A 19,716-nucleotide genomic window follows, 5' to 3' on the forward strand; every position below is an offset into this window, starting at 1 on the left:
TGCCAAATAATTAAAAATAATGAGTGATGCCATAAAACCATTTTATTCAACGTAAAAAAACCCGTAGCAAAAACGTGAGTTGTATTGATACGCATAAAATGGCGCGGGTTGCCAGTTATAGTTAACTCGGTTGTGAACAGAGCGCGCGCGTAGCAAGAAGTTTGCGAGCTATCGATCTTCGACTACGTGCGCGCGCTCTATACCGAATGATGCCAACTGGCGCTGTTTACATTTTATAGGTGGATTACAGCGACTCCCGACACGTTACGGATAAAGTTTAATACTTTTAAAAACGTCTTGAAAACACATCAGAATACGTCGTATTACGATTATTTAAATTAGAAAGCGTTAATCTCAGAATAAACCGCGTAAATTGCGGGAAGCAGTTTATACGCGCGTTGTAAACAACGGCAATTTATTGCATTGCATCATATGAGGTTAAAACGGGACAGAAATAAAATGGTGAAAATATCGGGAAAAAGTAAATAACGGTAACGTAAATAAGGGGTTTCGTTGTATTTTCATTGTAATAAATGCGTCCAGCATTCGGTAATGTACTATAAATCCAATTTTTTCAGTCTTCATTGTTGTCAAAAACCTCAAATTTCGTGTATGACCCGCACCCCGACTTTTGAATGTTGTTTTTCAGAAAAAATGTGCGGGTGGTACATGGGTAAATACGGTAATTTATAATTAAAAAATTATAGTCTCTAGTGCCACAATATTTAAATTAATTTGATAGACCTCTGGCCTAAACTCAAAAAATAAAATAAAATCTCTGCCAAAACACCATTACTCACCACGTATGCAAAGCATCATCCGAGATCAACAAAGGGAACAAAAGGATATGTCCCTTTACATTATGCAGAACACTTTTAGCATGTTATTAAACTGTTAATGTTTATAAAAAAAAATGGGTTAACATTATAGACTGAAAAAACCAAAAACACTTTAAATTCATTTCCATAAGTAATACCTAGTTTGTCAAACTAAAATTTTATATTCTGAATCTTCACATACCTCTGTTCGAAACATTCTAGAATACACTTGTTACTGAATAAATTTCAACCCTAAGAGAGTGAAAAAGGCATAAATTCAGTTTTATAATAGAAAATCATAAGGTATTTTACAGACAGAGTGAGTGTGAGCATGTGAGAGTGAGTTTGTTAAAAAGAGTGTGTGTGTGTGTGTGTGTGTGTATATGTTTGTGTGTGTATGTGTATGTCTTGCAAAGATAATCAAAATTTAACTCTTTCTTGTCTAATTTGCATGAATATACATAGCTTGCACACCAAAATTATTTAGTTTTGGCCAGTAGTTTAGTTAAAATGGGTTACTTAAGATTAATTGTAGTTTTACACCAAACCAAGTATCTAAATAAAGTAAAAAAAAAAAAAAGCTTTACAGAGAGTTAAAAAATGTATAATTATCAAGTTGGAAAACTTCTTACAAGGGTTAAACTACAATATGTTTATATATTATAGATAGAGCCAAGATTTTATGATATAATTTTTTGTCTAATGATCTGTAATATTACCCCACCAAAATAGTAGTAAAATTTATATGCAAATTTTATGATAAAATAATTTGTAATAAATTGGTTGGTCTAACACATAACAATAAAAACAAATAGGTGAGCATTTATGGTTTAAAAGTGATTCAATAAGAGATGCACAATAAAACAAATAATTAAATTAATTTTTCTGATCTTTGCACTTGAGTACAATTTTTTGTCCGGGAATGACATTCCTTGAATTTCAAACATTGAAAGATTACATTTTTTTTTAATTTCAATTAAGTTTTGGTTAGATGTCATTTACTTCCACAATATAACTTGCTATATGGTGTATTAACCTGCATTTCGGTGTTATGCGGTGTTTTAACATTCTTTCGGTGTTATTTCGGTTTTATCAGTTTTATCGCAATCCACCATATTATCTTATCCCCACTTATAGAGTTGAAGATCAAGTGTAAAATCAATTATCTGAACTTATTAAGCAGATCAACTCATTAAATGGGGGCATCCTAAAAGAACTTCACAGTGTTTAACATCATCTCCTGTCTCAACAGAACTAAGTGACTCCCTCACCGGAGCTCCGTACCCCCTCTGCCCCTTGTCTATCACTTCGGGGGCCATGTACTGCAGCGTGCCGGTGAAAGTCTCCGTGCTGGGACAAAGGCCGGCCAGCCGCTTGCTGGTGCCGAAGTCCGAGATCTTCACCACGCCGCTGTACGTGTTCACCAGCACGTTGTCACCTGAGCAAACCACACTCCAATTGCACACCACATGCAAAACTGTTCATTAACATACCAACCATAACTTCATTTCCTAATCTTACATTTAACTAAATGATTCCATACTGAAATGATATCCCTGCTCATATAAACTAGAAATATCTGTTGTTGATTCAAAAATGTTAAACACTGTAATCCACTGGTATTGCACACATACACTGGTTGCAGAAAACTTATGACAAGTGTGTGTTAATTGACACAAAGAATGCATCATTAAAAATATACTCACTTGGAAAAACAATTGAGTAACACAAGGCTTTCAATAAGAATAATTTTTAAAAAAAAGAGCACGTGTAACTCCGTACACGTGATAGAAGTGAAACTTCTTTGGCAATTCAAACCTCGACTCGTCGGTATATCGTAAGGGGTAAAACAGCACAGATAAAAAGAGAAAAAAGACAATTTTCTAAAAATGAGCCCAGTAACATATACAGCATTGGGTTCTCATTATATTTCTTTGGCCAAGTACCTATTCTCTGGCATCACAACAGTGTTTCACGAAACCGTTTCATTTAAATTCTGCCTTGAAATTTTACTCCCATCACTCCCAAAATAGTTTCACTTCAAAAACTCATACAATCAAGGCTAGACAAAGAATAATTATACTTCATGTGAACTGGTTCCATGTTTCAGCATATTCTATGATCCACACCTAAAAATTAAGCTGTTCATGTTCAGATTTTTAGGGTGAATTCCAGCCGTTCGTTTCCCTAGGCCGCCAAGTCGCATTACTGCACTGTCCAGCATTTTTAGTTCTCTCACAATTTACCATTACTATCAATTTCATTTCAGTGCATTGCTTCCTGCTTTCTAGTGACATACTTTGCAGATTTTGTATTTACTATCACTTTAAAACTAAATTGATGTTTGATAATGCATTGACATCGCTAATCAGGATGACCCGTGTCCCAAATGTGGTGAATTAAAGCCCTTCCAATGTAGTTTGTTCCATTAACCAGTTATGAGCCTAAATGATTTGTTAAGTTAACATATTATAACTTATACTTGTGTCAAGTCAGTTCCAATTTCTGAAATCTGCCAGTTCTATCAATTCTAATGGGATCGAAAGATTCATAATCCAATGATGGCAATGATTATGGAATTGAAACACTGTGATTCTTATTCAATAGCAAAACTTGAAATGTTGTGTGTCCTTATATGTATTATAAAAAGGATGTTTAGCAACCTTAAAAAATCATTTTTCATATTTTTAAAACTTGTTTTTTGTACTTTGGAGCTTGGACATGTCAAGATATTTTTTTGCAGTGTTGTTGTTAGGATGCGGATGAAACTTTCTTTAAGCTTTGTGTTTTCAGGTAATCGTCAAACTCAATATCACCATATAAGCAAAAAACTTGTTATTTCCACCAATTTCAGGGTGAATTTAGGGCTGGCGTCATCATAGAACAAAGATCATCACAGACAATTTCACGTATTCAAGTTTATCTCTTGATCCTATAAATTTTGATCCTGTGTTACATTATGCTTGCTGTTTAATTTGTTGATACCTTCAAATAGGATTTGCGATAGATTAAACAGGCTTTCTCCCATCAATCACGAGGTTTTTAACTAATCAGAGTTTTCACTATTTTAACCTGGTTCTTCAATTAATCAAAACTTTCACCGATAAATCATGCCATTAGTCCAATTTAATAGTCATGTGGTTATTCAATATGATTTTCAATTCATTAGTCATTAACTACATTAATAAGGTATATAAATCTATGTACAAAAAATGATTAATGATCTACTGAAACATAAGTAGTAAGTGAACTGCTAAATAATGAACACTACTAGTTTATGCTTTATAACAAAATATGTTTTTAAATATTAAAAATTATTTTACTACAAGTGTTATAACAATAAAATTTCACTATTGCATATGTTGTGAAAGAAAGCCTCAACACTTAATTTAAATAGAATTACCAAATATAATTTTATCTCAGAATAATATAACAAATTTATGTAACTTAACAATAGTTATTCTATTTCTTTTAAATACATTATTAAATGTAAAACAAAAACAACAATGATTTTAGTATGATAAGCCTTATCTGAAATAGTATTGAACCTGATGGAATCAGAATAATATTAAAAATTTAAGAATCAAATCATAAATATGAAAATTCTAATGGGAATAATAATTTGCACAATCAAGGAATTGAACCAATAGACTGGTCAAGTTAGCCAAAAAAATAGGGGTAAGGTTACAAAAATTCGCATAGAGCTGAAAATTTGTACGAATGTTTGGAACACCATTATAAATGAAATGTGAAAATTTACCGGGCTACAACACTATAAATCAATAACTAGTGATGGGTCGAGACTCGAAAAATCGAGCGAGTCGAGTCGAGCCGGCGAAACTAAACTCGACTCGAAAACCGAGTTGATTATGATCGTGTCCTCGAGTCTCGTCAAAGTTTAGTTTTTGGCTCGACCATAATGTTGCACAATTTCCAATCGTGAAGGTACTTATCTGAAACCATGGACTTTAAAATAAAATAAAATGTATTATTTAGGCCTACCTAGTGGAAAACCTCTGATCCAACACTGAAAACCTTGAAAATAAGTTCGGAATATTATTTATTTTTGATCGTGTATAACCGCAAACAGTGCATCCCATCATTCAATATGCACTTAATATGTCTAATTCCAACAAAATACCTTTATTTAACTATAACGGAATTAAAAAATGTTCTCTAGATTCAGTCATGAACAAGACCGCGAACATCGTTAATATTTGGGCAGCTTTGGAAGTAAATAATATTTACTACTAAACACTAGATAGCCGCCATTTTAACTCTGGGCCAATGGCCTACGTAAGTCATCTTACAGCCAGGGAATGTTGCCATTTTGACAAATCAATATCAACAATAATTGAAATCTCCAACCAGTTTTCCATGGCCGAACGGAAAATTGAGGCTGTTGATGTTTATGTTTAAACTTGAAAGTAATGTTTGCGTCGCCAGCGTCGTATTAATCATAAACGGTTTAGTATTAGTGGAATGGATATGTTTGTACGGCTTGGGACGTCACAAAGTGACGAACAGAAATCAAGAGCAGAGATTTGGGAATTTTTTGAAAAAATTGATCAGACAGCTAGATTCAAGTGCTGCAAAAAAATTTACAACACTCCGTCATCAACAACTTCAAGTCTGATTCGTCACTTGGATGTGCATTTTTACTTAAGTGTCAGTATGAAGATAAAAAAAAGACAAAAATCAAAATGTGTAGTGCAACCTTCAATAATTATATTATATTGAGAAATATTTAACTTATATTTATTTCGCTCATCATTCTGCCACTTGAACCTCTACAAATTTCCATGAGTTTGGCTCGAGTTCAACTCGAAGACAAATTTCTATGAGTTCGACTCGAGCTCGACTCGAAGATAAATTTCTTTGTTTAACTCGAACTCGACTCAATGCTGAAATAGGGTGACTCGACCCATCACTATCAATAACATACCAAACTTTTAAAATCCAGCAATATACTTTTGCTAATCATCAGAGTGTATGTAACATCTAGAGCCTAAAAGACCAATTTTTATTGAAAATAGAAATTCCCCCCCCCCCCCCCACACTTGTTATCACTTGTCACGCTGCTATAAATAATGTGATTATTTTTGTTACTTAAATCTTTTTGATAGCTTGAATGCCAAACTCACCCCTTTATCCAGTACTGATATGTCGCAAGCAATGCTCACCTTTGATATCACGATGCACAATTTTCTGGTCATGGAGATACTTGAGACCTTCCAGGATCTGTTTTGTGTAGTATGAGATGGTTGACTCATTCTCTTTGAGTGGTCCCCACTTTGACCTCAGGAGAGCAGACAAGCTTCCTGTAGAGCATTACCACTCGTCACCATCACACTTTACTGGCCATACATTACATGGTCACCAGTACCTCCAAAAATACCAACCACATCAAAAAAAGTTTTAAAAAAACTAAATATTCAAGTTTTTTACTTAGTATTGTGTTCAACACTAGACATTTCAAGTTGCATAAAACTCATTAATAAGTCACTTTTTGAATATACTTTCATTGTGCAATGTATTTTCATTAATATTTAATAAAAACACACTAAAACACACTAGACCTTAATTTACATAAATTGCTGAAAGTCAAAAATGTTTATTGCTTAAAAAATTACTTTTTAGTTTTTTTTTTATCCTATAATTCCTATGACAAGCGAACATAAAATATTAGTGTAGGTCTTAGACTAATCGCACTTGTGTACACAAAAATATTTTATTGAAAGCATTTTTAAGTGAACTTAACTAAAGTCTGGTACGTATTTAGCCACGTTTTGTAAATAAGAATAAAGAAATATGGTGAATACAGGTTAGTAAACACATTAACTTGGACATTAAACTACATTATCAGTAATAATCTATGAGAATAAAACCAACACAGTAAAAGTTTTATAAAATTATTTATTTAGATCCTGATCCTAAGTCTAGTAGAATCTTCAGTTTTAGTATATCAGCAGATTATTTACTAGAATTAGTTAAATAAATCATTCACTTAGTTTGAAATATAAATTTTTATAATCAGGAAAATGAATATGTAATATGTTTGTGAAAAACATAACATATCTACCGAACTATAAGATTTTTTTAGTTAATATGCAAATAATTTCTCGTTCGCCTAAGAATATTTATTAGTAATATTAATACCCAGCTAATGTACTTTTTGTTCAGACTAGTTAGACTTTATGAACATAAATAGAACACCAATATAAAATACTTTCCCCAGATCTGAATTAACACTGATTAAAGTGAAAGCTTGGCCAAAAAGAATAACCTTTCTATGTTCTATGTTCCGATTGAAAAAATTCCAAAATTTTTCCTAGCTATAACAGCTCCTACTGAAATTCATGTTACATTAATCTAAAAATCATTTTGTTTTTCTATAATAGGTAAAATTTTCTAGTGTATCTATTATTTATAAAAACCTTGATTGTAGAATCACCTTCGGTGATAATTTCAAGCAAATAACAAGACAATTCAGGGATGACAATTTTGGACTCTTCCTTGTACACAGATTCACAAGTGTATGTAGCTGAAAAGAGAACATAAACAACTTGAAGCAGGGTATCGAGTGAAGTGACAGCCTCCCCTTATACACTTCCCCGGTCCGATTGGCTCAGCTGCCACAGCTGGGAGTGGCACAGTGAGCTAGCTCGGCTGCCTTGTGGTGACTCCCAAACACTGACTGGCTCTGCAGTGCCCAAAGCCGGTCCTATGTACCATTTCCGAGGGCTGGCGGATGACGTAAGAAAGGGTGGGTTTCTTGGGATTCCAGGCCAATGTGATGCCATGCACACTTGGCTGGCCTGGTTGGAGAGAGGTGGGCAGGGGAAGCGGTAGGTCAAATGGATTCAGGCTGCTTTGTCTGCCACTGGTGCATTTTCCCAGGGCAACCAGAGATGCAGGCAAGGTCGCCCTGGCAACAGGCGACGCAATTTTGGGCAGACGGCACGACTATCTCGCCCATCTGCCACGGCCCACACACGTGTTTAGGAAGAGAAGAGCTGACGGCTTAAAGGACCTAAGGTATGCGCCACTAGTCACACATCAACGTAGAATGAATTTTTTTTTTGTAAATTGTAAATATAACATTTTTATTGAAAAAAAAAAAGTATTTCAAAATTACACCTCAATGACAATTTCAATTCAAAGTACCCCAGACCTTGTTTCAATTTGCAGCTTTGAGCACCATTATTTAACAGTTTCATGTAATAACATTCACCAACTTCACACTCTGCTTACCTCCAGGAACTTGCTCCATGAAGATTTTAAAGAAACCATCCTCTGACACCGAGCCCAGATACTGGACAATGTTGCGATGCCTCAGCTGTGAGTGGAGTTTTATCTCTTCATGCAAAGGCTGCACATCTCTACCAAATAAAGCACACAAATAGCATCCGGTTACTATTTAACTCCAATTCCTCATTACATTGTCAGCATCATAAAAAAAAAATAACTTTTCAACAATTACAGTATTTCAAAACGGGTGCTTCAAAAACTGTACTGTATAATCACTTTTAATCTCATCTGCTTAAACAGTATGCATGTGCATTTTTTTTAACTATACTCTGTCATGGAAATATGTAGTAAAAAAATTTTTTTTAATATTTTAATATTTGTGCTTGGTACTTAGTAATTAAAAAAAAATGTGTTTATCATTATGTAAACCCACTTTTTGTCTGTATTTACTCCATTCACCATTAATCATCAATTCCAGGAATGCATTTTGCACCATGTTAAAACAACCATAGCATACAATCTCACGGTGTCACCTACCATGGCCTGTAACTTCTCATTAGCTTACAGGTTACAGCAGGGCTGCCACCACTTAACAATAACAATATCCTTGATTGAAATGTGAAATATCCTGTAATATCCTTGTTTTGAATATAAAATATCCTGTAAAATCCTGTACGTTAAAAAATACAAAAATATATGCAATTTTTATGAAAATTACTTCATCATAATGTACGTAACTATACTTCAATCAAAACAATTCAATTTTTAACACTTTATACAAGTATTTACCACACACACGTAGCCTACACTTCACCACTGGCAGTATTTAAATATCACTTTTTCAGATGTTTTGCCCTATTCCTCATTTCTACTGTTGGCTGGAATTCTGCCATATTCTTCCTAGAAGAGATATGCAACAAAGCATTTAGCATTGGCGATTCAAGACATGACCTGTGCGCTGTCTTGATAAGGTTGAGCTTACTAAATATCCTTTCCACCCCTGCATTTCTGTGTGGAAGAATAAGCATTGCCTTTGCAAGTTTACAAAGCAGTGGAAAACATGTTTTCCCATTAATTTCATACTGTGACACTTTATGCCAGGCCTGCCACCAAATTGGGTTCCTAATTCCTCTTTACAGCATTAAAAAAATCTTGTAATATTTATAGCCGTAATTGACATAATTTATTTTTCGCGGTAATTTTAAATATACATTGCATTCCAAAACATAATTTTAAAAAAATCAAATGAATGTAAAAAAATTTTAAGATTTGTCACTTACATTAAAAAACTAATATTTGGTATGGTATCACAATAAAATGAAAAGAAATTTAAAAATTTCTCTTCAGTATAGGCTTTGGTGCTTTTCTTATTTACAAACTATAAATACATCCATACAACTGAAGTTATTTATAAGTTAAAAAACAAAAAAAAAAAAATGTATTTCACATCATTAACTAGCTACTTTTTCATGTTCTGTGCTCTTTTCTGCATCTCGTCAGTGGGCTTGAAGTTCTCATTCTGCAATGCAACAGCACATTTAACATTGGTGATTCCATTGACAATCTGTGAACCGTTTTAACCATCTTGAGATTGCTGAAAAAACCCTTTCCACAGCAGATTTTCTCCAGTTGCAGCACCACTCAAAGCCATTACTTTGTACAGATGAGTTTCAACAATCTCAGATGGAAAGAACCTTGCTAACACTACAACCTGCCTAGTGACTGTAACATCAGTTGATTCATCAATCATCAATGTGAAAAATTGAGTTTTCATTGCATAGGTAACATAATCTGCAGCTGATGTACCCAAAAGTTGAATAATTATCTGGCTAGTTTTAGTGCGAGAACAAGGAAAGTTTCTTGCAATTTCACTATCTGGAAACATTTGAGGGACAAGTTTCGTGAAATTATCACCGAGTTTCACAGATAAATTGTTTTCACAAACGAAGTTTGCCGATAACAGTTACGCATCAATTATTTTATTTGGTTTGGTTACAAAACTCGTCAAAGAACAACTCTGATCAGCAGCTCGTTGGTTTTTCACATGAACTTGCGTCTTCAAGCCGCCCTTTGTCACGTTCAGTTCCGAGTTGCAAGTCGAACAAAGGGCGGAAAATTCCGGTTTGCCACGCCTCAACCATTTCAATTCCCATTCATTACGATAACGCTGTTTATAAAGTGACGTGACCGGCAAAGTCTTACGTTTTTTCTCCATCACAATCAGCTAAGACCAAAACTAAAACTACTACTTAAATCACGTAAGAAGTTTGTAAGCAAATGCCGCACCTAAAACATTGTAACGGCAAAAAAAAAAATGTTTACAGACGCCATGACACTTCTTAACGTTTAACTCAACAAACAAAAAACATTTCTCCCGAAACCATAGATATAGTACTTCATGAAACGCTATTTGGGAGTAAATGTTTTTGGTTTGTGGTTAAACGATTGGAAGTTCCATGGCGCTACACGTAATGTGTGTGTTTTCTTTACTGTAGGATGCTTGTATGGTTTGACAACTTCAAATAGGTAGTTGGATGTAAATATTTACACAAATGAAATTCAAAAATGAAAATATCAGCGAAGCGTCGTAAATATCCGTGAATGTCGCCGTTTATCCGTTAGTCCGTTTTAAGCTTCAAATATCCGTGAAAACGGACAAAATCCGTAAAAACGGCAGGCCTGGGTTACAGTATTTATTTATTTGTACATCATATACCACAGGCACTGTAGAAACATTTAAAAATAAAATTATATTTTAAAAAAACTAAAAAAAAAAAAAAAACTTTCTATGTTGTATGAACTAATAGTAAAAAATATTTAAATTGAAGTAATTTGTTTACCAGTGAATGAATGAACTACAACTCTGGATAACGTAATTTTTTTAATAATCTTAAAATTAGAATCAAGTAATAAACAAAATAATTAATTTTAATGAAAAAAAAGCATGGGGTGCTTGATATCAGTTGTCTTAAATTTTCTACCACAAACAGCTGTTCTTTAGGACAGACTCACTATGAAAATGCTTCTTTTTCTCACTAAAATCAAAACTGGACAATACATAAAGTAAACACATTGATTCAATAATGGATTAACTATATAAAAATGATCTAGGGTAAATAATTAATGCATACTACTGCATATTTTCTTTGCATTTAATTTATTGTTAAATAAGGGAACTAAACTATTGTATTTATTGAAGTTTTTAACAATACTACATACATATCTTTTTTTTTGTTTAAAGAACATATTAGTGGTTGATTACGGCTGTTGAAGGAATGCATTTAAATTCTCAGTGTTTTCTCGACGATAACTACTACTAAGTTTATTATCATTAAGAGTTTCTTACAAATAGTGCATCTAATGTATCTGTTTTTGACGACAGAGAACAAGGAAGGCATGTAAAACTACGGTGTTAAAATTTTTATTTTGAGATATAATTTTGATTAGGTAATTTAATTTGTACTTTATCAAATATACCACTATCAGTTTTGTTAATGGTATTCCAAATTATAGAGCCATATTCTAGTTTATTAGCTCTAGATTAGTAGGCACATTGAATTTCTGAGTGTCTGTCCAGCTCTAAGGAAAATGTTGCCACTGGGTTTTATAGATACCACGCCTCTTTAACAAATGAACTCACCCTAAATTCTTTTCAGGAATTTCCTTTACAGCTATCCTCACTTGGGTGTTGAGGTCCCTTGCCGCAAACACAACTCCGTACGTTCCTTTCCCAAGCAATATCCTCTTGCAGTTGTCATCCAGCTCATACTCAAACTAAAACACACAAACTCAGTCACTAGCAATGTTACTATAACTACACTACACACAGTATAAGAATGTTAACACTGTCAACTGTATTATAGTTTGCAAGTATGAGCTGCAAAATCAATACTATTTGGAAAGAAACTTATGCATGTACATAAATAATTAATGTTGCAATACTAGTTTTTCTCAGTTGTGATTCTAGACACAATGCTAAAATACATAATGATCGTAATTATGCCAAGTCATCAACAGCACCAAAGGGCTATGAGAGGTTAATATGTAATTATAAGAAAGAACAACTTTGTAACATTATGGCATTTTGCATATTTTTTCTTCATGAGGCATATTTTATTTTAAGGGTACTAATAAAAACAATCTTTAATTTTATTGCATAGGTAAACAAAATGTTTTCTAACTATTTAATAAAAAAATTATATTTATTTTAGCACAACATTTCAGTACTTCAAAATGATAACAAAATTTTTTTGTACTTTAATGTTTCATTTTATAACTTACAGCAGGTAATCATAAAGATAGTTGGCAATAATAGAAGAAACTACGTACTGCTATGACTAGGCCTGTGTGAATATTCAAATTTTCAGATATGAATAATAAACTATTCATATTCAGTTCAACCTGGAATACTAACACTTCGAAATGACAAATATTTATTTGCTTATGAATACTTGACATAGCATACCTCGTGAGTTTGTCATATATCAATGTTCACTGGTGAGATTAAGTTGTTTGTGGAATAAAAATACATTTTTTTTATGTTTAATGAGACTTATAATTTATAATCAATAACATTAACAATAAGGAACGTTTTAAACATGCAAAAAGTATTAAAATATATTTTTTCACCATTGGCTAGCTAAACAGTAACGAAGAAATTGTGTAAACTGTTAAAAAAAACAGCAAATTTTTCAGTACAAACTTGAAAACAAAATATTATTTCTATTCTTATCGTCACATCCACCAGAAATGGGAAGAAAAATGAAAAAAAAAAATTTAACAACCATGGACTACAAAACCACAAATAACGACACTCTATTGAGATGGGCATTAAAAGAGGTAACTGTCAAAGTTTTGACAGCGTATAAATAGATAGTCTCAATCGATCTACCACCACCATATGATACAATAGCAGCTGACTTGCTGTATACAATTATAATGAAACAAACTTTGCAATATCTGGAACAGTTTGTGATGCAGGATGTAACTTCTCCTTCGCCGCGCGACCACACAGTGGGGTTTTAAAACGTGTACGTGGCCGAAAGATTTGGATCGCAATCTTTCTATAGCGGGACGGCCGCCAGAGGGCGTAGAAGAGTAACGTGAAGTGCGACACGTGTTAACAGTGTTTCCAGTGTAATTTGTAGCAAACTGACTCAGGCTTAGTACCTGCCCATCGGCTTATGTGAATAAAACCATTCCCGCTAAAACATTTCTTTTATTCAGTAGTTCTCCGCCCAACCTACTTCAGAATCAGCTAGCTATGCGGAGAAGGGAGCGCTCAGGGATATCGTCAGTTAGAAGGGTCTTTACCAACAGGTGCAGCCACCGAGCTTAGTGGGCCACACAAGAGGCCAGTGACCCACGCCAACCCTGAGGTTAGACGTCTGGGCTAACCTGACACCCTCCTGGACCAATCTCATATTTAAATTATTGTAAATTACTTCCGCATCACTAAGTTCAACCTGGTTCTCAGTCACAGATCTGCTGGGTGGTGGCAGTATAAAAGACAAATTTGTTGAGCTTGATCATTTTAGGTAGCGCGATCAATTATTTTATTACCCTTATATAAGTTATAGCTTTTAGGCCAAATAGTAAGGTGAGCAAAAGATTGCAAAATGACAATAAAATGTAATGGCGTGAGATACTAGGCATTGGTAGACACCCGCAAAAATCATGGCCAGAATTACTAAACACTATCATTAAACAGTGAGAAATTATTCTTTCAATGCAAGTTAAATAAGATTTCAGTGGTTTTTAACTCACGCATTTCTTTATAAATAATAATAAATTCTCATATACATTTACAAATGTTGTTGGATTATTAGTTATTTCATAAAATCTGATATTTTAAAATCCTAAAACAGATATGCACAAACAAAGTGAGGCAGGAAAAAGATTTTGATTGTAATGCATCTGTCTGATTGAATGGCAGCGGGAGGCATAGATGATATAATTATCTCAATATCAGACAACTAGAATTAGAAAAATACAATGTTTCATTTGTTCACGTATGTTTTTATCTTTAACAAAAGAAATGTGGCTATAAAAAACTGGTAAAATAAACAAAAAACTTCTTAAAGGGGATTAAAATGAACAAGCACATCCGCATCATTTGCACAATGATGTTTCCACAGCAGATGCACGCCAAGCAGGAAGGAAAGATACCATATTTACCCGCATATTGATCATATTATTATGCTGTTTTTAGTTTAAAAAAATGTATTACACCTCTTAAGCGAATTTATAACTTTGGGTAAAAAAATATAATTGCGGTATGTCTTAGTATGTGCGTAAATAACTCACCTGTGTTGGTTTATTAATAAGTATGTTACAATTTACAAATAAATAAAAAAAATTTAGTTAAAATATCTGAGCAGTGCATGAAAAGCACTATGATCACTGTAATGTGGTTCAACTATTGTTATAAATTAACTTCACTCACTAAATCTGGTACTTGTATATTCGAATTAGTGTGTGTTACTGTAAGTGATATACAAACACAAATTGGTGAATATGATTCTAATGTAAAGGAAAAAGAAAAATAAATTTTATTTTTCGGTGGAGGGGGCATCCAAATTTAGGGATCAGCCAAAAATTGAGGTATACCTGTATTCAGGTAAATACACAGTAATATGACAGAAATAATCACCAATACATTTTATCTTTTTAGGATATATAACATAAGTTACATGAAAAATCCTTGATTTCAAAAATATAAGGGATGATAGGGAGGGAGAGCAAACGGAGTACTTAAAAAGAATTGAAAAGAATTAATTTCCTTACTTGATATTACAAGATTTCTAAAAAAATTTTTTACATTATTCAGCAACCCATACCAAACTCACTGTAATTTTTGCTATGTTTCTCACCAGGTTAAATCCTGTTGGGAATTGAACCCAGATCACCTCGGAGTGTGGCGAGTCATCTGACTGGCCGACTACCACGCCCCCCGAAAGCAGTATCAGAAAACCGTAAACCAAGAAACACAACTAGGAACCAACGCCAAAAAACCCAAATTCACATTCTTAACAACCTGTAACTAATATCACCTCATTAAGATATTTTCCAGTCCACACTCACCTTCATCTGATCTGCCATCATGTCAGAGTCGAGGTCTGTCACCATGCCCTCCTGGTCGGCTGTCATCTCCAGAACCAAGCCGTGGAACCTCTGACGATGGTGCTCTGACGGCAGGAATATCTGGAAGTCGTCAGAGTTCTGGTGAACATACAGGAACAGGCAGCGCGCATCTCGCTTGTACAAGCTGCCAACACACCACCACAAAAACTTCTCAGAAACATGGCATTAAGCATTTCCTACACATGTGTGTCAATTCTGATAAACAAACATAACATTTCATTTTGTTTGCAACTTTTTAATTCACTTTTAATCATACATTATACAGCACTCAATAAATTTAGGAACTAAAAACTGCTGCAGCTTAAATAACTATGTTTCCTAACTATTTAAATTAAAATTACACAACTAAACAAAACTTACAAAAACAGTTTCCCACAAATGGTTCAGAGCCCAGTATAACAACAGCTTGAATAAAAATTTATAGTTCTAATTACGTATATTCCAACATGAAACTCAAAATATTCTCATATGCCATTATCAAATTCTAATTGTAACATTGTGGGCCCCATTTTTGCCATCTGTTAGGAAAACATTATACATACTCTGTAACTCAAGCAAAACAACTGATTATATGGGTTCAGGTCAAACTGGTCTATATTCTGAAATATGTTTTGCATTAATTGATGTTTGAGTCATTTTTGATAGATATTTTATTTTGTAAAAGCCCCTTAAAGTTGCCTTTACTTGTTTTCAGTCAGTTGGCTACACTGTTATTTGTGTAAATAAATTTTTTAGTCTTTATTTCATCTAAATGTTATTTCAGTAAGCTTCATTTTCATGTTCATATTCATTTATGAGCTATTACAATTGTTTCGTAACAAAAGAATAGCAAATGCACAACGCCGTGGCACCAAACTGATAGACGATGTTACATCATCCAATATGATTCACCAGAATCATGAGAAAGCCTTCGTGTTGGGGAATTCCATATACAGAAAAACTCTGTAGCCAACAGAAAGGCAATTTTATCGGGAAAGTCCTATTAAAGATCTTCCAAAAACTGTCACTAGCGAATGAGAGAGAAAAATTCTGGGGTTCCATTTATTATTATTTTAAGATATTTTGTAAGTGTTTTGCAGAGTGCTTGGGTAGTCATGGCTCGGATATTGGCCGGTTAAGGTCATGCCAGGCTGTGACTATAAAATTATTTGAAATGTAGCGAAGAGCCAATTTCACATCTACTGGTCAATGTCTTGCTCATAATGTAACTTTTTTTTTGTATTTAGAATATTTTGGGAATGAGACTAAGATGATGTGAATATCTTTGCAGTCAAGGACATTGTAACATAGCAAAATTTTATGTTTATGATGCTTTCTTATTGTTTCATAATTTATTCATATTCATAGCTTCTTCTATTATGCAGTCTTTAAGGCATTTTAATTGTGTTTTAATATTAATTATGGTTAGGATTTACATAAAATTGGATGAATTAATTTTTTATTACTTTTCACTCTAATTTGTTTGGTCAGTTAAAATTAATATGTCTATTAATTACGTTTTTACAATTATAAAGCACACTCTGGGCAATAAGACTGTAACATTCTAGTAAATTCTAGAAAGTTTAAAAATTAAAAGGGAAGGAAGATACAGGCACAACACTCTGTCGCCAGCAAGTTATTTTATACACCTAAAGTTAGTGGTTGTTGGAAAAGACCCAATATGTAGGCAGCAATGAACTATAACTTTCACTGGGAACTGTCTTGCCAGCCAATCAGGGCAAGCCATGCGTTTGTGTGATGTCTCTCTCCAGATTTTCAGAAAAATATTCTCGCAGAATAATATTCCAAATATGGTCATTATTCTAAATACTGTCCTGTGATTGGTCAGTTGGCACACGGGGTTACCTTCCCTCTTTTTTTCCATCTTTGTAAGGGAAGACAACCAGGTGCAAGATTTCCATTGCATAAAAATCAATAGCAGGTTAACTAATCTTTAAGCTTGATGGAACTTGTGCTGTGCAGCATTGCCATTTGGCATTGTCCAATTTCACAATACTTGCTCACCATGCTTTTCCAACACACATTCTACATTCAATGGTTATTCGGTTGAATATGGTATTTTCATACAACAGTGCACGAATTTGTCTCACAAGGTTAACGTAGTTAAATTAAAAATTCCTATGCACTAATATTTTTCCCAGTTTTAAGTCCATAACTTGTTTAAGAACTTTGTTATCAAAATACACATTTTGTGCAGTTTCTTATAGCAACTGGGTAGAGATGATCTCTGCACTTGGGGTAAAAAAAAAGTTTTTTTTTTTTTTTTTTAAACAAAAAAAGCCATGTTCACACAAATGTCAACGAACCTGACACTCTTGATCATGTTGGCAGTGAAGAGCCAGTCGTGAACTTGCCGGCAAGTCCCTTTCATGCTGTCCATGCACAAGTTCCACAGCTGGATGGACTTCTCCTCCGCGCCCAGGTTCACGTTCACATAGCTGGGCATCAGCTGCTTCGTCGGCTCCAGGACCAGCATCTAGCACGGGCAGTACACGACGATAAGCACTCACGCTGGCATCGAGAGGGCAGGTTCTCACACTTCCTTATCCACAACGCTGCAGGCAAATTGCTTTACATTTAGCTAAACTTTACCACCCAGAGCACCTAACTGTCCATGCTGAATAAACAAATGTTTGGAGGTGCACACCTATAAAACTGTGCACAATCACACCAAACAAGCACGACAGAATACGACAGTAGAACTGTAGTTATTACTGGCATGTATTTTTCGTAAAAATATTTCAAGACTAGCTGAGAGGTAAAACACTGTATTTTGTGATTGGTGGAGAGTCTTTCACGTATATGTATGTCTACTGTCAACACACCAATCACAATAATTCAGTGCGGAATAAAAAAGGTCCTGAATGGCCGGGTCGAATAAGGCAATGCTTCCGTGCAGAGGGCCACCAATTACAAGAAATAAACTGTTGGTCAGACCTACCAGATTGCAGTCTAATGGGTGTTCAGATTTTTTTTGCCGAAAATACTCATCCCTAGTTATTGTGTACAGCTCTTCATATTATACTTTAAATTAAACGTGCATCCCTGATCACACTCACAAAATAAAATAAGATATGAACTTACATCTGCATGACCGGATGATTGACAGCAATAAATAAACATAGAATAGAGTATTAATTTTATGGCAGGAAAACATTTTACACTAAAAAAATGTCCAACCTATGAAATTCCAAGAACTCATGTTATATATATCATTGTACAATCAGTCAAAGAAACATATATATGTATATTAATTTAGAATCCGTGTATTATACAACTTGATGGCTTAGCCCACAAATGTTGATAAGTCTATTTTTTTGTTGATTAAGAGATGTTTTCTGATCCAGCAGAGATACCTCTACAATGGGTATAGTAAAAAATTTGTCCAAACATACAGAAACTTATAAATTTGAAGTATTAAGTACATTGTATAACCCCAATTAGACAAATAGGTCCACAAACATTAATGTTGCAAAACCTAGAAAGTAAGAAAAATGGACATACAATATTAGTGTGTTAAAGCTAAAAAATAAACATATTTTGATGACTTTTTGCCTTGTCAAAGCAGAAAGCATATTCCAAAATTGACTAGATATAACAAAACTAACCTTAATGGTGGTTAATAATGGTGGTTCCCTTACAGTTCACAAAACATTCCATTTTTCTTTCATTTCTTTGGTTAATCTTTAATATGAGAGTAATGAGTTGCAACTAACTGGAAATCGGATACAGTCTCCCACTTCAGTCTTGGTGGCTTCCACAAAGTACTCCATCCAGAAGTGGAACAGTTGTTCCTCTGGTGACGCCTCACACTCCTCGTTCTTCTTGCGGAAACGATCAATAAGAGATATGTTGCCTATGGTTGATTTGAGGTACCTGTACAAAACAGTAAACGTAAACAATAGTAGACGTACTTGTGTTCTTTTAATAGGACTTTTCCCGATAAATATCTAAACATTAATTGAATGTTAACACGTGATTATTAATAATGTCCATTAATGAATTACAGTTTAAGAACACCTCACCATAAAACGTGGACTGTTTGAGATGCTTCAACATTCACATCTCTTACTCATGAAACAAAATTTTCATGTTTAACTTCAAACAATCGTGAATTACTGCAAGATTTAATGGATTTGTTGTTTTCACCATGTGGGGTAATGAAATTCTAGTTAATATAAAAAATGTCAGCATCTCTGACATTTTATTTGGTGTGGTGTATATTTGCTTATTGTTTCCCATCATTTTGAAAATTAATATTTATTAACACTTCACTCTTTTTATGTTTTCCCTGTTATTACATATATTTTTCCTGGTCCATTGAGATATGTGAAAACAAGGCTCTACCGTACAACTAAATTAACCTAATAGATAAATGTACACAGAAAATATTTACTAGGCTTTTCTTTTGCCTCTGCTTATCATACTACTCCAATTCTTCCATGAAGGAGGTTGCAGTAAAGCATGTAGATAGCCGGTGGGACAGGTGTATATTGCGCACCAG

General features: G+C 33.9%; 1 protein-coding gene across 3 annotated transcripts in view; it reads right to left on the reverse strand.

Annotated features, from left to right (window-relative positions):
• The window catches only part of LOC134533236 (mitogen-activated protein kinase kinase kinase 15), a 139,241-nt gene that overhangs the window by 85,733 nt on the left and 33,792 nt on the right, over positions 1–19,716 (reverse strand). For all 3 annotated transcript variants that reach the window (XM_063370641.1, XM_063370643.1, XM_063370642.1), the window contains exons 8-14: positions 18,929–19,088; positions 17,519–17,688; positions 15,153–15,336; positions 11,710–11,843; positions 8,073–8,200; positions 6,002–6,139; positions 2,090–2,256 (exon numbers count right to left, since the gene is read on the reverse strand). In XM_063370641.1, the coding sequence (XP_063226711.1) occupies positions 2,090–2,256; positions 6,002–6,139; positions 8,073–8,200; positions 11,710–11,843; positions 15,153–15,336; positions 17,519–17,688; positions 18,929–19,088 (1,081 nt within the window). The remainder of the gene's footprint in view (positions 1–2,089; positions 2,257–6,001; positions 6,140–8,072; positions 8,201–11,709; positions 11,844–15,152; positions 15,337–17,518; positions 17,689–18,928; positions 19,089–19,716) is intronic.

This window comes from Bacillus rossius, chromosome 6, assembly GCF_032445375.1.
Source record: "Bacillus rossius redtenbacheri isolate Brsri chromosome 6, Brsri_v3, whole genome shotgun sequence".
Lineage (NCBI taxonomy): Eukaryota > Metazoa > Arthropoda > Insecta > Phasmatodea > Bacillidae > Bacillus > Bacillus rossius.